The sequence below is a fragment of the Mycetomoellerius zeteki genome, unplaced genomic scaffold (genome assembly GCF_001594055.1).
Source record: "Mycetomoellerius zeteki isolate Tzet28-1 unplaced genomic scaffold, Tzet1.0 scaffold32, whole genome shotgun sequence".
NCBI lineage: Eukaryota > Metazoa > Arthropoda > Insecta > Hymenoptera > Formicidae > Mycetomoellerius > Mycetomoellerius zeteki.
Genome location: NW_017257305.1, coordinates 222,984 through 241,203, shown reverse-complemented (window position 1 = coordinate 241,203; position 18,220 = coordinate 222,984). Strand labels below are relative to the sequence as shown.

General features: G+C 37.0%; 2 protein-coding genes across 2 annotated transcripts in view; both read right to left on the bottom strand.

Annotated features, from left to right (window-relative positions):
• Positions 1–18,220, bottom strand: part of LOC108724991 (intraflagellar transport protein 81 homolog) — a 110,092-nt gene that overhangs the window by 72,762 nt on the left and 19,110 nt on the right. Inside the window, exon 3 of the mRNA XM_018451736.1 lies at positions 16,710–16,821. Within this exon, the coding sequence (XP_018307238.1) occupies positions 16,710–16,821 (112 nt within the window). The remainder of the gene's footprint in view (positions 1–16,709; positions 16,822–18,220) is intronic.
• LOC108724995 (uncharacterized) lies at positions 4,142–6,313 on the bottom strand. The gene is made up of 3 exons (XM_018451741.1): positions 6,130–6,313; positions 4,522–4,924; positions 4,142–4,370 (listed from the first exon to the last, which is right to left on the bottom strand). Exons 2-3 carry the CDS (start codon positions 4,916–4,918, stop codon positions 4,300–4,302), a joined length of 468 nt encoding a protein of 155 aa, XP_018307243.1. The 5' UTR covers positions 4,919–4,924; positions 6,130–6,313; the 3' UTR covers positions 4,142–4,299.

Genomic DNA, 18,220 nt, shown 5'->3' with positions numbered 1-18,220 from the left:
TACACGCTGCGTTATATGAAAAATAAATGTATGTATTAAACATATTATACAGTCTTCAAAATGATTATTTTCCTTTCCTTTCCTTTCCTTTCCTTATAGTTAAGAATTAGTTAATAATGTTTAGTAGTAGTAGTATGATTCAGTGAGTATTAAACTAGATGATAAGAAAACGCATTTTTAATTACATTAATAAAAAATATTATTATAATTGTTAAGTCATGTTTCATAAATATCTATTTAATAAAATCGTGTACGAAAGAAGAAAAGAAAACGTAAGAGAGAATACAACGGGAGGATGAGAGAGCGCGAATAATAGGGCCGCAACGGGTGGGACAGAGAGAACTGCATCCTACAACGGGTGGGAGAGAGAAGATAATAGGTTGGAGAGAGAAGGAACGAACTCCCTTCCCTTCGATGATGCCCCCCTCTCCGTCATCCCCTCCCTGACTCCCTCACACACACACACACACACACACACACACACACCGCATATACGTATACGTACTAACACATAGTGGATTAGAATTGGCCTTACTATCCTACTGTGTTAACAAAAAATTTTTTTAATATTTTTTTTCTTCACAATATTAAAGTACTCTTGAAACCGTACAACTTTTGTTCAAAAAATTTTTTTCTATCTTTTATACTTCCGACGATATTCGCCTCAAAAGAAAAATATCGTTTTTCTTCAGGGGTGTCTCACCGCTTAAATATAAGTTAGGGCACGTATAAAAAATACGTGTCTCTTAGATTTTCGTGTTTAACAACATATTTCATGGAGAATCAAATCGGTTCCGGACAGTTGTGAAACTTCCCTTGTCAGTATTGATTGTGCTGTTGTGCACGTAATATGTTTGGTGCTGCACTTTCGTTTGGTCCATACTAGAGATTTAATCAGAGACTGGCCATAAGGATTTCGTCAAATTTTTCCAAGCGAGAAAGGAGAAAGGTCAATAAGATGGGTTTTTGGACCCATCACCGATCAGTCTCAAAGTATGCCGTATTTATAGTCGTTTCTCAAATCTCATCTCAAGAGCGTATCAGATGAGACTCAAAATAGAGTCTTATATCTTGAAATACAGACGATTCAGTATTACAAATAGTAGTAAAAATACAGGAAAAAATATTGATCAATGAAGAATAGGTATGATAGGTCTTCAATATAATTCATACGCAATTTCAAGATATTTTGAGATTTTTCGGGGACAGTCTCTTTTATAATAAAAACTGTATAAAAAATAAATCAAACGAACTTAATGAAAAATATGTTTTCGAGAACGAGCAGAATTCTTGAAAAAAGTAAATAAATAATGACCAATAAGACTACGTGTGATTTTGGACAGATTTTCTATATGGATCTCATACGATTCCAAAATATTTCTGGATTTTCTAGGGATGATTTTTTTTCTACAGTTTTTAGGAACTTTCAACATAGGAATTACAAAAAAAATGAATCAAAGAAACATGTTTTTAGGAACAAGTAAAATTCTAGGATAACATAAATAATAATACAGTACCACAAAATAAAAAAAGTATTTTATTCCGGAAGGAAGACCAATGGCTTCCTACATACATACATACATACTCGTACATCTTCTGACGTGCTAAAACAGAATCCTTTTCCTAAAAATTCGTATCTCGTCATATTTATGAGATATACTATATGTAGTAAGAAGGTCCAAAATCACACAATTCACATCGCAAATAAAATAACGTAGATTATAAATTCTTATCTACGTAGAACCACAACCATGAACAATAAACCAACCAAATCAAGTTACTTGAACCTTCAATCCCTAAACCTCAAACCCATACACACCAAACTCATATATCCTTGAAGACAAGATCTCAAAAACAAGATTTCGAAATTATTCGGCTAATGAAGGCAAGATCTCGAAATGATCCGGCTAGTGAAAGCAAGATCTCGAAATTATCCGGGCAGTGAAGGCAAGATCTCGAAATGCTCCATCCAGTGAAGCATAGGCGTCGACTACGGGAGGGCAGACCACATTTTGCCCCTTCAATAATTTTATTGGGGAGGGGGGCAATGCTCCCTCAATAATTTTTACCTTTTGGTTTTTAACAAACGGTGTTTTAACAATTGCAAATAATTTCTGCGATCAAAACTGTGAGAAAACATCAGCCACATGACATATGTTATACATAACGTTGACACGGCGAATTAAAAGTGGTGATACTCGCGCTGGCACGTCGTTTGCTGTCCTAGGGTGCCTTCCAACAAGAAATGATGTAATGACACGGTGTGACACAGTGTATCATTATATTCTTGTTGCTCGCCAATGTTAAACAAGGATGAGATGATTATTATGTTGTAGGGGAGACCGGGGATAGTAGACTCATTTTTCAGTTTCGAATTTTTACAGATGAAATTAAGAGACTTATCGAAAAAATGAATTCTACACCAGTTACTACATACATTTGGCTATCTAATAATATTTTAATAATAAGGGGAAACTGATAACTAATATAAAAAAAATTCATTTTTTAAATGCATTCCATCTGGTTCAATTAGCCCCAGGAACGGGGTAAGATGATTAATGGTATGGGGTAATTTGACTAACACTATTAAAATGAAAATTAATGTATATTTTAAGGTACATCTTAATTACATAATAACGAAACTTTTAATAAAATGTATTTTAAACACAAACATATTTATAAAACTTTTATAAAAATGTATTTTGAGAACACAAACATATTCATAAAATAAAAAATGTTTATAACTTTGTACCTTGTTATTAGATAAGTAATTTATCTAATCCGAATCGTCATCCGAATTGCAGTTGTAACAAATATAATATGATAAGTTACCCTTTATGCATTTAGAATGTGCCCACATGTTACATTTCGTGCACTGTATCCACTCTTCTCCTGGAATACTTTTTAAATAACTTTCTGTGCAAACGAGACACATTTCATCATCTATCTCATTCGAGGATGAAGAATTTAGTTTATTCAAAATTTTCCTTGTAACTTTTTCAACCAAAGGATATTTTCCTTTATTTGGATTTGCCTTACTTTTTCCTTTTCTTGTTGTCTTGCTTTTTTGTTCGATTTCTTTTCCTTTCTTGTTGATTCTACTTTTCTTTCTTAGATTATCGAGCTTCTGTTTCATGAGTGCATCTTTTTCTGGTGAGTCTGTATATATTGCACTAGTACGTTTACGAGTATTTCTTCTTTTTTCTTGACGCCGTCCCGCTTTTGGCAGAGGTCTTATATCCTGAAGTGTGACTATTAAGCTAGACATCGAAGATGGGTTGACATTTTCCTTGACAGATGAAAGATATAAATTTTCCTGGGTAGCTGAAAGATCGACATTTTCCTGGGCAGCTGAAAGATCGACATTTTCCTGAGCAGCTGAAAGATCGATATTTTCCTTGATAGCTGAAAAATCGATATTTTCTTTGATAGCTGAAAAATCGATATTTTTCTCGGAAACTGAAAAATCCATATTTTCCTCGTTAGCTGAAAGATCAATATTTTCTTTGATAGCTGAAAGATCGATATTTTCTTTGATAGCTGAAAAATCGATATTTTTCTCGGAAACTGAAAAATCCATATTTTCCTCGTTAGCTGAAAGATCGATATTTTCCTGGACAGAAAGAAATTTATCGTTCGCAGCGTTGATAATAGTAGAAATATCTTCTCTATCGGTCACATAAGATCCTAAGAATTCACTTTCAGGAAATATATTTTCATTTAGAGGAGATATTCCTGAAACGCGGAAACCTGCCTGAATATTTGTTGAAGTTGTCGCCAGAGGTAATGCAGTTTTTACTATTTCTGGAATGTGATAAATAGATAAAGTTTTTCCTGGATTACTAGCTAGCCAGTTGTCGCATGCTGTATTGACATATTTTTTCAAAGGTCCATATACAGATCTATCTAGAGGTTGCAACTTATGACTGCAATGAGGAGGGAACGATAAAACTGTAACTCCATTCTGTTTGAAATAATCAAGCGCCTCAATAGAAAGGTGAGATTCATGATTATCAAGTAAAAGAAGAACAGGCCTCTCTTTAGATGGTCTAACATGACGAACAAAATGTTTACAATATTTTATGAAATTTTCTTCTTTCATCCAACCTGATGGATTGGCATCGCCTTCAGATCCAAGAGGGCCTCCTTGTATAAAATGATCTTTGTAATTGACTCTTGGAAATATAAAAAATGGTGGGACCATATTTCCTATAGCTGAAACTGCAACTGCAACGGTAATGAGAGTCCCTCTTTCAGCTGAAGTCATCTTCCCTAGTTGCTTTATCCCACGACGTGCAACTACACGATTAGGAGTGTGAACAGTAGTAATCCCTGTCTCATCCATATTCCAGATGTCAGATGGCTCCATTCTTAAACGATTATAGACTGTTTTCAAATTTGTGAAGAACAAATTAACATTATGTTTATTAAATGATGTTGCTCTAGAAAGACTTGTGGCTTGTGGTGATCTTATTGATAAACTGTTATTGCGTTTCAGAAAAGATGAGAACCAATCTTCACCTGCCATTTTGTTTTCATTCCAAGAAGCTGGCACTTTACTTCCATTTTTTATTGCAAATTGATAAGCCAATTTTCTTACTTCTCTGGGTGTTAAACCATAATAAATATCTGCTGCTTTTTTAACATATTCCACTAAAGCAATTTCTTCCGTATCATTCAAAATTTGACGACTTTTGATATAACCTACATGAGTTAATTGAATATTCGATACTTGACTGGAATCTTCTCCTGTAGCTTTTAATTTTGTAACATATCGATGCAAGGTTTTATATGGAATATTATATTTCAATCCTGAAGAACGAATGCTTTTTCCTTCTAAAATTACTTCTTTACATGCAAATTCCATAATGTCCTTCAGAATATTTCCTTTATCTGTCTTTCGCTTGTACGTCCTCATGATTTGCTGTAATTAAATTAATATCTTAGTATTTCATAATACTGTTCGGTAAAAAATTTTTCATACATGAATATGTATAAATATACACAAACATATATGATTGTATTCTATTACCTTTAAAAATAATTTTACAAAAAAAAGAAGGATATATGAACATATATGGACATACTTCATACATAATTATATATGTTTATGAATATTTATACATATTCATGCATGAATTCTTATACATGTAATTTAATTATGATATTTTATTGCGTATTTTTATTATTAAAATTTATTAAAACTACAAAAATTATTGCATTATAGATGGATTTAAAAAATAAAAAAGAATACTCTCTAAATTCTTTTAAGTGAAATCTCAATGAGAGTGAAAATACATACAGTTACTTATGGAATAGAGTGAGATCACCTTGGTAAAAAAAGTTGGTAGAGAACGATTGAGAACGATAGGATTTCTATCAATTTGTGTCGTTTTCTATAAGTTTATATCATTTCTATTGTTGACCTCGCGAGCATCACGATTGATATGATTCCTATCGTATATTTTATCAGATTTTATAAGATTTGTACAAGAGTCCTATAAGATCTGATTCAAATTAGTGAATTTACGAACCAAATTTCATATTCAAAACATGCTATCGACGTTTTTACCAGGACGTAGCGAATGACAGATTTCCTAACCTAACAAACTTTACCGATTAATATTTCAATTTGCAAGGCAGAACAATGCTTCTTTTTGCTAAATTCGTTCTTTTTGTGCAAAAACACGTCGAAAGAGCCTAGTTTTATCGAGATTGGACGCGAGGGAACTAAACTTATAACATTTACCACTGAGGTAAATCTCTTTAAAAGAATGAAATATTGCCATTCTTTTTCAAGAAATTGGTATATTTTCACTCTTTTTCAAAATTGACTGTATTTTCATTCTTTTAGAGTGAGATTTCATTCCAAGAAGTTTGAGAGTAGGTACTATCAGAATCGTCACTAAATTAGTCATATAGCCCCGTGTTATGGTTAGCCTACTAGTCCCATCCGTTCATTTTTTAAAAACATTAACAGTATACAATAACAAAGACAGATAAACAAAAAAAACCTGTTGGACTTTATTAAGTAAGAACTACACTTACTATATAAATGGAAATCAAATATCTCAGACAATTATACACAATTGTAAAACAAAAACTTTAAGAATGAAAATATTTACTTACGTGTTCGATTTTTTTAAATTGTAGCGTAACTTTTTTGAAAGATGCGTCTGCCTCGCGATATCACAACAGACTGAGCGGCAGTCACTGCTGCGTGCTCAGACACGTTTACGCGAGTCTCGCGCTATTTGTTTGCAACGTAGCTTCGATTAATCTACTTACCCCTATAGCCTAATGACCCCGGTCTCCCCTACTGATTGTGAATCTCTTGTTGAGGCGTGTTTTGATTTCCATTAGAGTGTTCCTCGGATGTCATTTCATCCTTGTTTGACGTTTATTAAATAACAAGGATGACATAACACCTGGGGAGCACCCAGGTTGGAATCCGAACATGCTCTTGGAAGGAACCCCTAGTGTACGTGCACATATACACGTACCAAAGAGAAACCTGAGAGAAGACATGAGTGCCTTTTTCCTGTAACCGCAGAATACCTTGTGCACTACAGTAATCTTCTGAAAGAGTGGATGTCAACTACACAACATTATCCATTCTCTTTGTGATGCTCTTGATGAAAATAAATCGTTAAAATTTTTACTAATTTGATAGATTTTAGTTATTTCAGCGATTTATTTCTATCAGTAGCAAAAAAGTGGATATTGTTGTGTTCCCCCCTAATATTTCTCGCAAGTCGGCGCCTATGCAGTGAAGGTAAGATATCGAAATGATCCGGGCAGTGAAGGCAAGATCTCAAAATCATCTGGCCAGTGAAAACAAGATTTTGAAATGATCCGGCCAGTGTAGACAAAATGTCAAAATAATTTTTTATGGGAGAATTATTATATTAGATCATGTACTGTCAGAATTACTGAAATTAAAGTACAGTTCATTGAAAAATCATTATTCTAAACACACAGAAGTTTCACCCATCAGAACTAGATGTGTCATCCGCAGAGGATATTTCCATTTCCTTTTCTGCTTCTTCCTCCAATCAACACGATGCATCATCAAGGTGACATGATTGTAAATGTTCAGATATCTAGAGTAATCCATGTACCACAAAACACTGGCGATGTAAGTGCAACATCCAACCACTCTTGCACCACTTTTGCATTGACAGTATCAAGCGCTTTTGATGTGTGACGGAAATGAATTTGTACTCTCAGAATATTTTTTTCTTGTTTATGAACAAGAAGAGAGTACAATCCATCATCCGAAAAGTGTTCTTCAGTGTACAACTTAGCTTGCTTTAACTGACTCCAAGAGTGATGTATCTCAACTCATCAAGAGTCAACCTAGGGAAATCAGATAAAGACTTTTCTGTTATACGAAGCCATGACGAATTTTTTTTTACCATTTTTCTTTTTCAGGATGTTCCTGAAGTTTGTTAGGTTGCGAAGCCAGCTCTAACATTCCTTCGGCGACCAAATGATCATCGGAATTTTCGTGAGTTCTGGGAGGTCGGAAAGCATTACAAAGTGCGCAGACTATTTTAACGTAATTCCCGATGTACGGAATTTGATTGTTTGGAAAAGCGTCACGTAAAGCTTTCCACATTTTTATTAATCCATTGACTGCTTCGATCTCCCAGACTTTCGTAACAAACCTTGATTCATTCCTTCGTTTGTGGAATGCTGTGATCCCTTTTGAAAAAAATGAGGCATTTTAGAAATAAACTCAAGATCTTCTAAGAGACCAAGGGAATCCCGAAAACCGCGATCGGCAGTGTTTAATGGTAACCAAGTACATAGAAACAAGTAATTTTTCGGTCAAATTCAATTTTATTTTTCCACATAGTCTCCTTTAAAGTCGATACATTTTTTCCAGCCATGCTCCCACCCCTTTAATCCATTCAAATAATACTGAGCGTCTTGCTTTACAAAATAGGCGTCTACGGATGCGATGACCTCCTCGTTCGATGAAAATTTCTGTCCTCCGAGTCAAACCTTGAGCCTAGGAAACAGAAAAAAGCCGCTGGGGGCCAGATCTGATGAATACGGTGGATGGTCAATTAATTCGAACCGCAATTCGTGAATTTTTGCCGTAGCGACCGCCGAAGTGTGAGACGGTGCGTTATCTTGATGCAACAGCACTTTCTTCTTTTTCAAATGCGGTCGTTTTTTCTCAATTTTTGCCTTCAGCTTGTCAACCAATGATGCCAGTACGTCCCTGTTATTGTTTTACCTTTTTCAAGATAGTCGATCAACACAATTCCATGACTGTCCCAAAAAACAGTCGTCATCACCTTTCCCGCCGATAAAACCGTCTTCGCTTTCTTCGGAACAGGTTCACCCTTCGCAGTCCATTGTTTTGATTGTTCTTTCGTTTCAGGAGTGAAGTGGTGGACCCAAGTTTCATCAACCGTTATTAATCGACGCAAAAAATCCGACTCGTTTCGCTTAAACCGCTCCAACAGAGCCTTAGAAATGTTCATTCGAATGCGTTTTGATCCAGAGTGAGCAAGCGCGGCACCCAACGCGCGGTTAACTTACGCATGCCTAATTCTTCAGTCAATATATGACAAACACGTTCTTTTGATATGCCAACAGCCTCTGCTATCTCCCTAACCTTAATTCGACGGTTGTCCATTATCATTTGATGAATTTCTTCGATGTTATCGGTGGTGGTCGCAGTTGTTGGCCGTCCCGAACGTTCATCATCAGCTAAGCTGGTACGACCACGTTTAAATTCAACTACCCATCTTTTCACGGTGGCAAATGATGGGGCAGAGTCCCCGTAAACAGCGTCCAACTCGGCTTTAATTTGCGTAAACGTATTGCCTTTCAAATGCAAGAATTTAATTATAGCACGATATTCAATTTTTTCCATTTTTGCAAAATGACACAAATGATTGTCACAAGAACTGAACGTCCAAAGTGGCCACAATTGTCACAGATATCTTTCGTAAGTATCACGATTATAATATCAGAATGGCTTTGACGAGTAACGCTATCTTCATGATGAGGCTCAAAACTTTTCAGACGACCCTCGTACATGCATCTTCTCCATTTGTAAACAGTGTTTTTGCTATTGATGTGGTATGGTCGTTAATGATTGACGTGGGAGTTACATGGTCATTACCAAGATAACGTTGAACAAAGGAAGACATAAAAACTGTTCTTGCAGTTATAATTCCTCGGATGACCCTTCGTTTTTACAACCCAAAAAGAGCTGATAGAACCCTTGGTTAGCATTGGAAAGACCTGTATGTAGTTTGGTTAGCAATAATGCTAAGCAAACACGCGCAGAACGACCTTTTGTGGACTATACTTCATCTGACAAGCACTGCGCAACAACAATAAATTGCTCTTTCATCAATCCAATGAGTCTATGATAATCTTTATCATCAAGCTCGGAGGGATCATCAAAATCTAATCCTTTTTTCCTGTTTCCTTACGTAGACCATTCAAAAGCTGAGAAATCGATTCTTCTATCATGTAACTGAAATCAGAAGTAGCTTTTATTATAGATTCCAAAGCTTCTTTCTTGAAAGAACTATCATCATCTAAATGGCAAGCACAGCATCTCTCTCTTGGAGGTATCAAAACACCAATATTGATGTATGCCTTGTGACGTTGCAATTTCGCTGCAGCTTCGCAGCGACCCTTCGCCGTCACAAAGCGCGGATTCGCGCCTAACCTGAGCCGGGACTAGTGAGCGAGTGAAATCTCCAGGGGGCCGTGTATTAGCGTTAGATTATTTTTCTAATCCCCAGCGATTTTCTTTTATGTAAAAATTACGGGAGCCTCGCCGAACGAAAGCAGCGGGGGAGAAGATAATCACGGGAGATCCCAGGAGCTACCGCGGGCCGGAGACGAATGGAGCGAAGCCGGCGAGCGCTTCCGGCCAGCGGAAGGAAGCGACGACCACTGCTGTTCAAGAATTTAACGGCGCCCGAGCCCTAGGATAGCGCAAGGGACGCATGACGAGCAAGAGAGGATCTCTAACACCACAGCAAGTCACCTAACGACCGGCGAGCCACAGGAGTCGACGCGAGGGTCGGTAGGCCCGGCCACAACATCGGCGCGGGCGACCGGAGGCGGCCAGCAGGAAAGGTCCGCCCAGAAAATCCTCGGGGCCGTAAGGCGCCCCGTAGCATTTCGCCGCAAGGGCCGCTAGCCCGCTATTGGTCGCGACTGCGCACCCCTGGGGGGAGAGGAGGGGGAGGAGCTCGCGAATTGATCGCACATCGATCACGATTCTACTCGTCCTCTTCCGTTTCGAGCCGCCTAACCAAGTAGACGTCCCGGCGCAGCAAAAATTTCAGCAAGCGAAAAATCCCAACATCGAGAACAATTGGAGTACAAGGATATCGGTGAGATTGCCCTTTCCGATCGTATAATAGTGTAAAGTCGCATGCAACGTGGCAGAGAGTCACTCTCGCGTTCTGTCGTCGGCACGCGAATTTAGTGTTGATGCGGCGTCCGCCATAAGGCGCATTTTTGGTGTAAAAGATACAGCGTGGCCGGCGCCAACCGTGAGAGATTCCCAAGCACGCGTGCACGGGACTATCGGGGACAGAGTTGAGTCACGGAAACGAGCCTCCTGGAGATCGCGGCCTTGACGAATCGAAAGAGCTATCGCGTTGGATATTTCGAGCGTGAGCTCGACGTGTCGCGAGTACTTTCCGCGTGCGTGCTATTGGTTTATGTGTGCTTTGATGCGCGAAACGTATGTTACGTTTGTTGTTGGTACATAATATCGTAGTTGTATGTTTGTCCTCGGCGTATTAAACTAGCGTATCGCGTTTGCGTATGGGAATCTTTGAATGGATAGTAGTGTCTTCGCACTTGCATGAGATTCACCGATTGCGATACCATGCGTATTTACCGGCGTGTGTATGCGCCGTCCGAGAAAAAGCCTTACGCTTAGAAATTTTCTGTCGAGTCTCGCAATGGAATGTTCGATTCGGCGGCGTGAATGAGTGTGCATGCAGATCATGACATCGAATTTGCTTGTTTAATTTGTTCACTAAACTATCGTTCTGTCTGTAACTATCGTGACTCTCCGATTTCATGTCTTAATCGATTCTACAGCGCAGCTATCATTACTCTTCTTTATTAATATTTTTCTCTGTCTATCGACAGCCTTTCCTTCCTTATTTCATTGTTTTTTGTGTGTTTTCTTTTGTCTCGATATAGTAAACGCGCTTATGATTTACATATTGGTGGCTTACATATTGATGATTTATATATTGTGTTACTCGCCCCCTATACTGGAATATCCCGTTCATCCTCCTGCAGACCGGCCCTTACTCCGCTCCTCTGCCGTTAGATAGAGCTAGCCAGCCCTCACGCGAACGAGAATTTGCTCTCGGTTTTCGCGATATTTAGTAGTCTTGGAATTTTGTGACTCTATAGCGTGGTTCGCGTTCGCGAAACTTACGTCGCGTTGAAGCACCTCTGGTGCTCGACTTTGTCGCGACTCACGATTCTCGCTCGACCGCGTGAGGTGTATTTTCCCATGCGAGGGTCTCCACCTTCCCTCCGTCCCGACTGATCCGCCGTTTCCCGAGTGCGCTCCCGCGCGCACTCCATTTAACGCAGGAAAAGGCGTGACAGCTTTTAATGCAGAGCGGGCTTTAAGTCTGACGCGATTATTCCTGTCATTACAGACGATGCACTTCGATTGTGAAATCATACATCTTTTTATTGAAGTTTAATTTGTTTAGTAGAATCATCTTGTGAAGTATCATTTTCACTGGAAGGATCTAGATTGAAAAGATTGAAAAGATTGAGCCTTACTTGGCTCTGAAATGTTTGATAAGTCATCAGATGAACTCTTGTTTTTGCATCTGCTATTCGACGCTTTTTAACAGAAAAATGTCGACGAGTATCGCATATCTTTGAATCAATTGTTAATAAGCTATTGATAGCTTTAAAAATGTTTAATGCTCGTTCATTTTGAATCTTTGTCAGATTGACTTTTTGGTTTTAAATATTTCCTGCAACACGGACACAATTGTTTCGGCATACTGAATAGTAATTAAACGTAAATTGAAAGAAAAATATGTTACATCAGGAGTTTTTCCTAAGAAAGATAATAAAAATAATTATTGAGAAACAAAAATAGAAAATCAAAAAGCAATTTGATATTAGTAAATAGAACTAGTGAAAATAAGAATAATCAAACAGAAGTGTAGCTTTATGATTAAGAAGTAGCAAATACTAGCAAATAGTAAAATCAGAAGTAACTTAATGAAACAATGTCGAACCGCTCATAAATATCTGAGAAACCGCGAAAATATTTTATTTCAAGAATAAGGAAAGCTTTACACAGCTCGAACTGTGGAACAAGAATAAATAGAATCGCTGAGATCGTCGAGAATAAACACAAAAATAATTGAATGCAGCGCAGGCGCAGTTCACTACAGGTGACAGTCTTTTGTTTTTTATTTTACAAATTTTAATTGACTTTTACCTTTTTTCCTGTTTTTTGAAATAAATTCACTAAAAAACAGGATTATATTCTCTAGGATCACAAGCGTAAAAGAAATTCTAAAAAATGAGCCTCTTTTTGAAGGTCAAGTACCTCACGGAAAATAATGGCTCTAACATATGTTATAGTGCATATATATGTGCAGTTTTTAGGGAAGTTTGATCTTGCGCGAGCAGTATTTAGAATATGAAACGCATCTTGATTTGCTCTAAAGTACAAAAACCCATGTAAAATAGAAATTAAAAAATGGTTATTTTTTCCGGATCAAATCATTTTTGAAAAAAAAACCATTTCAGAGCGTTATGAGCCTTGGACAGAAGAATAAAATGACACACTTTGAGACTAATCGGTGATGGACTCAAAAACCCATCTTATTGACCCTTCTCCTTTAACGAAATCCTTATGGCCAGTCTTTGATTAAAGCAGACCTGTTCAATTTAAATTCCGGAGCCAAAACGTTAAACCATAGATGCAAAAAAATTCAATATGTATGAGATTTCGAGGACTATAAAGTGTTGATACGCATCTGAGTGACGCTTATCATTGTACAGTGCCTAAAAGCTTACTCACATTGAATTTCTTTGCGTCAATGGCTTTTCGTTTTGGCTCAGGAGCTCAAATTGGACAGGCCTGGATTAAAGGGTCTCTAATCTATACGAGTTATAAAACTTTTATATTAAGGAAACATCTACATTAAGTAACAGCTCTACAAGTTGAAAAAATGTAAGTTTTTAATAATATCATTTTTTCAGACCCCGCGTGTATGTGAGAAACACAACCGATAAATAAGAGCCCTATACGGTCGAAGCTAGATCTTAAAATGCTTTTAAATAATTCAATCTTGAATCACTAAATATGATATATATGTACTTGACATATATACCACAATTGTAGTCTAACGAACTGTGCACCGAAATATTTCCGGACTAAACACAATTAAACCACTATAGTAAATTTCGCGAATTAAATTAAATTCTAATTTCGATGCTCAATCAGGCATCATACCATATTTCAAAGATATTAATATGCTGAAAAACTATAATTAAACTTATTGCGAAAAATATTACCTCGGCTGAGAGTCGAACCCGGATCTCTTGTATTCCGTACGATACTAATATTTTTCGCAATAAGTTTAATTATAGTTTTTCAGCATATTAATATCTTTGAAATATGGTATGATGCCTGATTGAGCATCGAAATTAGAATTTAATTTAATTCGCGAAATTTACTATAGTAGGTAACTTTTTTTCGATTTTAGTATAAAATCTATTGCAGCACCACCAAATTTTGCGTCTACTTTAATCCTGTAAAAGGATTTTTAATTCTGTTCAATAAATATCGATCTGCAAAGTCCCGATAATTTGGTCACTCCAGCATCCCCTTAAAACTCAATTTTACATTATGGTTTTTTTAGTTATGAGAAATATATTCCATCATATCTATCTTGTGACAGTGGTGCTATGGGTAAACATGTTCATTTTAAAATATTCTATCCTAGTGGAAAAATTTCGCTAAAGTTTCATTGAAATTTTATTAAAATTTCACTGAAATTGTTCTCCGTTTTGTAACACTTTTCAGTAAAATTTCAGCGAATTTTGCTGAAATTTCAAAAAATAAAGTTAATTAATCCAGTTTGCTAAAATAGGTATTTGTAACGTCCGGTGCACCTACAACATAGCGCCCCGTCCTTCACAAGCGAAGCGCGAGGCACGGAGTATAGCACGAGAACATAATACGCGTTAACTACAATTAGGTAGAACTATAGGCCGCGCCACCAAAACCGTTGCGACCGAACGCAGCGCGCACTACGCCTGCGCCAACTACCAAACAAAAGAACTACTAGAGAAATGCATTTCCTCGCGCAAATAACATCGCCATCAGATAGATAACGGAAAACTTAATAAATAATGCTAAGATTATCGCAAATGCAAAAAACCGCCTCGCGAGCAACAGACAAAATCGCATGTCACACCCAAAACGCATCCAAATGCAATGCGAAACGCATCTAACCATCGTAAAAACATCCTGCAATACGAGGAAGATCACCAAGACAAATGCAAGTTTTACCGCGACAAGCTACGAAAAGCGACGACCAAGCACATCAAAACTAGCACCGCGATTCCTAGAACAGAATATCGCATCCAAATTAAAGAAAATTGGGCGATCGAAAGCGTAATTACAAAATTATCGTTATATAATATTCCCGAACATTCTAGAACATTCTAGAAGGTTTGCGACTAAACAAAGGAAGAAACACCCCCTTTACCGCGAGGGGTCGCAAAACAATAATATATAAGCGAAGCGTTTACAGACTCATCATCCTCATTTTTCCGAATCCTCTTGCTACGGTAAGACTACCAAACGCTTACGTTGAGCGCAAGCAAATCTCCATCTTTCCACCAGTAAGAAATTCCGGCTTTAACGTGCGCCTCCCCAGGCGTCGAGAAGCCACTCCCTTTCTCCAATTTTGACGTACACGCTTTTAATTGAGCGTCGATAGATCTGGAAACTTCCTGTGGAACTCAAACGTGCGCCTTCCACGGCATCGAAGCTTCCACACCCCCTCTTTACTAATACACTCGCGAATTCGTAGATACCTAAAACGAAACCAGAGAAAAAAGAGGAGGATGGCGCGTCCACCTTCGAAACTTAAAGAAGTCACTTCACGTCTCCGGGAGTTCGATCCCGCGGCCTATTGGGGGACCAAAGCCGTCGCCGAAATCCAATGGTCCACGGGGCCGGATACCAGAGATTCCGCTAGACCCGCGTCTCCACCGCGGTCCACTAAGGACGCCCCAACGGCGCAGTCCGTGGGAAAACACCTTCCTAGGGCATCGCCCTCATACGTGGCCCCCGTGAGGAAACCCACCCGACCACAACTCATTTCGAGTAAAAGGACCGAACCTAGAATAATCGCGAACCAATCTTGTAAAGTAAATATAAGCATAGTAAAACCTTATCACATAGTAATTATATCATTACCCCTTCCTGTACCTTCTCATATAAAGGAAAAGGAGAGCGTGGATAGAGCGAATTAAGTGATGATACGCTCATGCGGGAGATCAAGTTATCTCAACATACGCCGAGGACCTAAAAATCTGACGATTCCTCTAAACTCTCCATTTATCTTTTTCTTTCCATATAAGGTACACGAAGGAAGCGAGAACGCGCAATTTAAATCATAAACCTAAGATACTTATAAATTACATCGATTTTGTGCCGATAACGAAGGTACTGGTGACAGCAGCCGAGAGCAAAAACTCGTCAAAATAAAGTCAGCAGAAGCCAAGGCTTCGCCCCGCGCGCCTCGCTCCGCGCTCGCGCTCCGCCAAAACATATCGCGTCTCGTGACCGCGAACAAAACGCGAACCAGGACGTAACAGTATTAATACATGTGTATAAAATATATGATTAGCATAATATTCCTGAGAACATATATATGACAAAATTATGATAAAAAATATTCCCCTTGAATTCTACAATTAATTTCATGGTGCTGCAATCATCCCTCCTGAGCTCTACCCTAACATAACGTGCTTAACCCGAGGTTTAACCTTTACGATCGTACAAGAACTGCTCCTTCGACGATCCACGAACACCTATAATACTAATAAATGTATAGTAACAGATTTGATCAAAGATGTTGTGAAAAAGAAAGAACTAATACGCATAGAAAAAATAATAAGTGTTAAATGAATGTACTAATGAGAGCAAAATATTTAATATTGAGAACATAATATTTAATATACCGTATCGTCTTCTCATGCATATTAAAACCATTTATGTAAAAAATAAACGTAGAAAGACTAATTTTCGAGTAATAATTTTGCAACATTTTTAGCGAAATGTAAAGAAATATTCAATATATTTTTTAAAAAATATAAAATTTTCATACAAAACAGCAATTTCAATTTAATTTCAGCGTTTTTTCAGCATTTTTGCTGAAAAAAATCATTTTCAGCGAAGTTTAATTCAAATTTCAGCGAAATTTCAATAAATTTTCGGCATTTTCGCTAAAATGTCAATTTCAACAAAGTTTCAACAAAATTTTTTCACCAGAGCAGATATGTCAACAAAGTGTACATCCTATGAATATCTTACAAAGTCTGAACGTTCCAACATGAAATGAATATAAAATGGTGTCGATAGAATATCGTTTGCTGTCTTGAAACATACATCATGTTGTAAAGAAGCTTTGATATCTTACCTTGACGAGAAACTGTGACAAATACACTCTTTTCTGAACTACATCGGTATGCATCAAAAGCCATTTCAATATCGGATGAATAATTTCGATTTCACCTCGAACTAAACCTTGTCTAAATTAAGGACAACATTAGGGTAATTATACCGAAAAGAGAACCCCACCCTAATGACTTTGACCTTGACATATATTGTCAAGGTTATGACCCTGAGTGACCTCTAACAGGTTTCAGCCGTTGCTCGTTATTTCTTAAAAAATTATTAACAGTCAAAATCGGTAGTTATTTGAATATAATAGGTGTAAGATAATAAGCCTTATCAATCATAAAAATAATAAAAATAAAAACCAATGTAAGCAATAAGATGATAGTGTGTGATAATTATATATATTAATGATAATAATGAATGTTAAACGTTTCAGAGCCCTAATTTGGGCCCTCTTCGACGTAATGTTAATAGATTTACATATAATAATTAAGCATTGCAATATAAAAAGCACAAATTGAAGCGCTTAAGGAGGTTGTAATTGTACAAATGCAATATGTTAAAAATTACTTGAAAAAATTACAGATTATTCTATTTCTAAATATTTCAGATTAATTTAAATTGCATTTAAAAGTAATAAAAAAAATTAGAGACAGTTGACTATCTGAATCAAAAGTTATTTTAATAAAAAGTAATATTTTTGAAACGACCCCGCACTAATCCTATTTGAAATTGGGTCCCGGTGAAATCAAATTTTCATCGGTTTTCTCATATGTTATAGCTTATGACCTGCTAAACAAAACATAAGTTTTAGAGCAAAAAAATGAACAGTTTTCGTGTTGGATTCGCTTACAGTCGCTGACATATCACCATAAAATGCTCAATAACTTCGAAAGGGCGGACCTAAAATGGATAAAATTATAGTGCTTTGAAAAGGAATAGTGCTCAACAAGGACTATAAAAATGGATCTCACTTAAAAAATCCGAGTTGACTTTGCCCTGCCTTGGCGACGCCACCCAAAGTCAAACTGATGAAGCCAGTGGCTAGGTCTTTTTAAACTCTACAACTTTTATCTAAAACATTTTTTTATAAAACTTACCCGCACAGCACCTTTCATTGTAAATATGTATTAAATACATAGAGGAAAGGTCCCTATTATGAGATATCGAATTCATTTTGGGTAAATGCTAGAAGTCTATAAGCAGAATAAAAAAAAATGATAGATCATTTTGAAAGGAATTTAATAAGCTTTAAGATGACGTTACCTAAAATTTAATTCAAATTCCATTTTTTTTTTAATTAAATTAATGTAAAAAGTGAGCAAAACGCAAAATGAAAAAATTGTGCTCCTAATATGAGATGTCCCGAAAAATCGATAGTAAAACGGAAAGTATAATATATCAATATTGCAATTAAAAAACTTTATTTAATCTCCGTGTTCAGATCCATTCTTGGAATGCCAACGTTTCGTGAACCTTGCAGTTCACTTCATCAGGGCGAGGAGCAGCCTGATACTAAGCTGTTCCCCC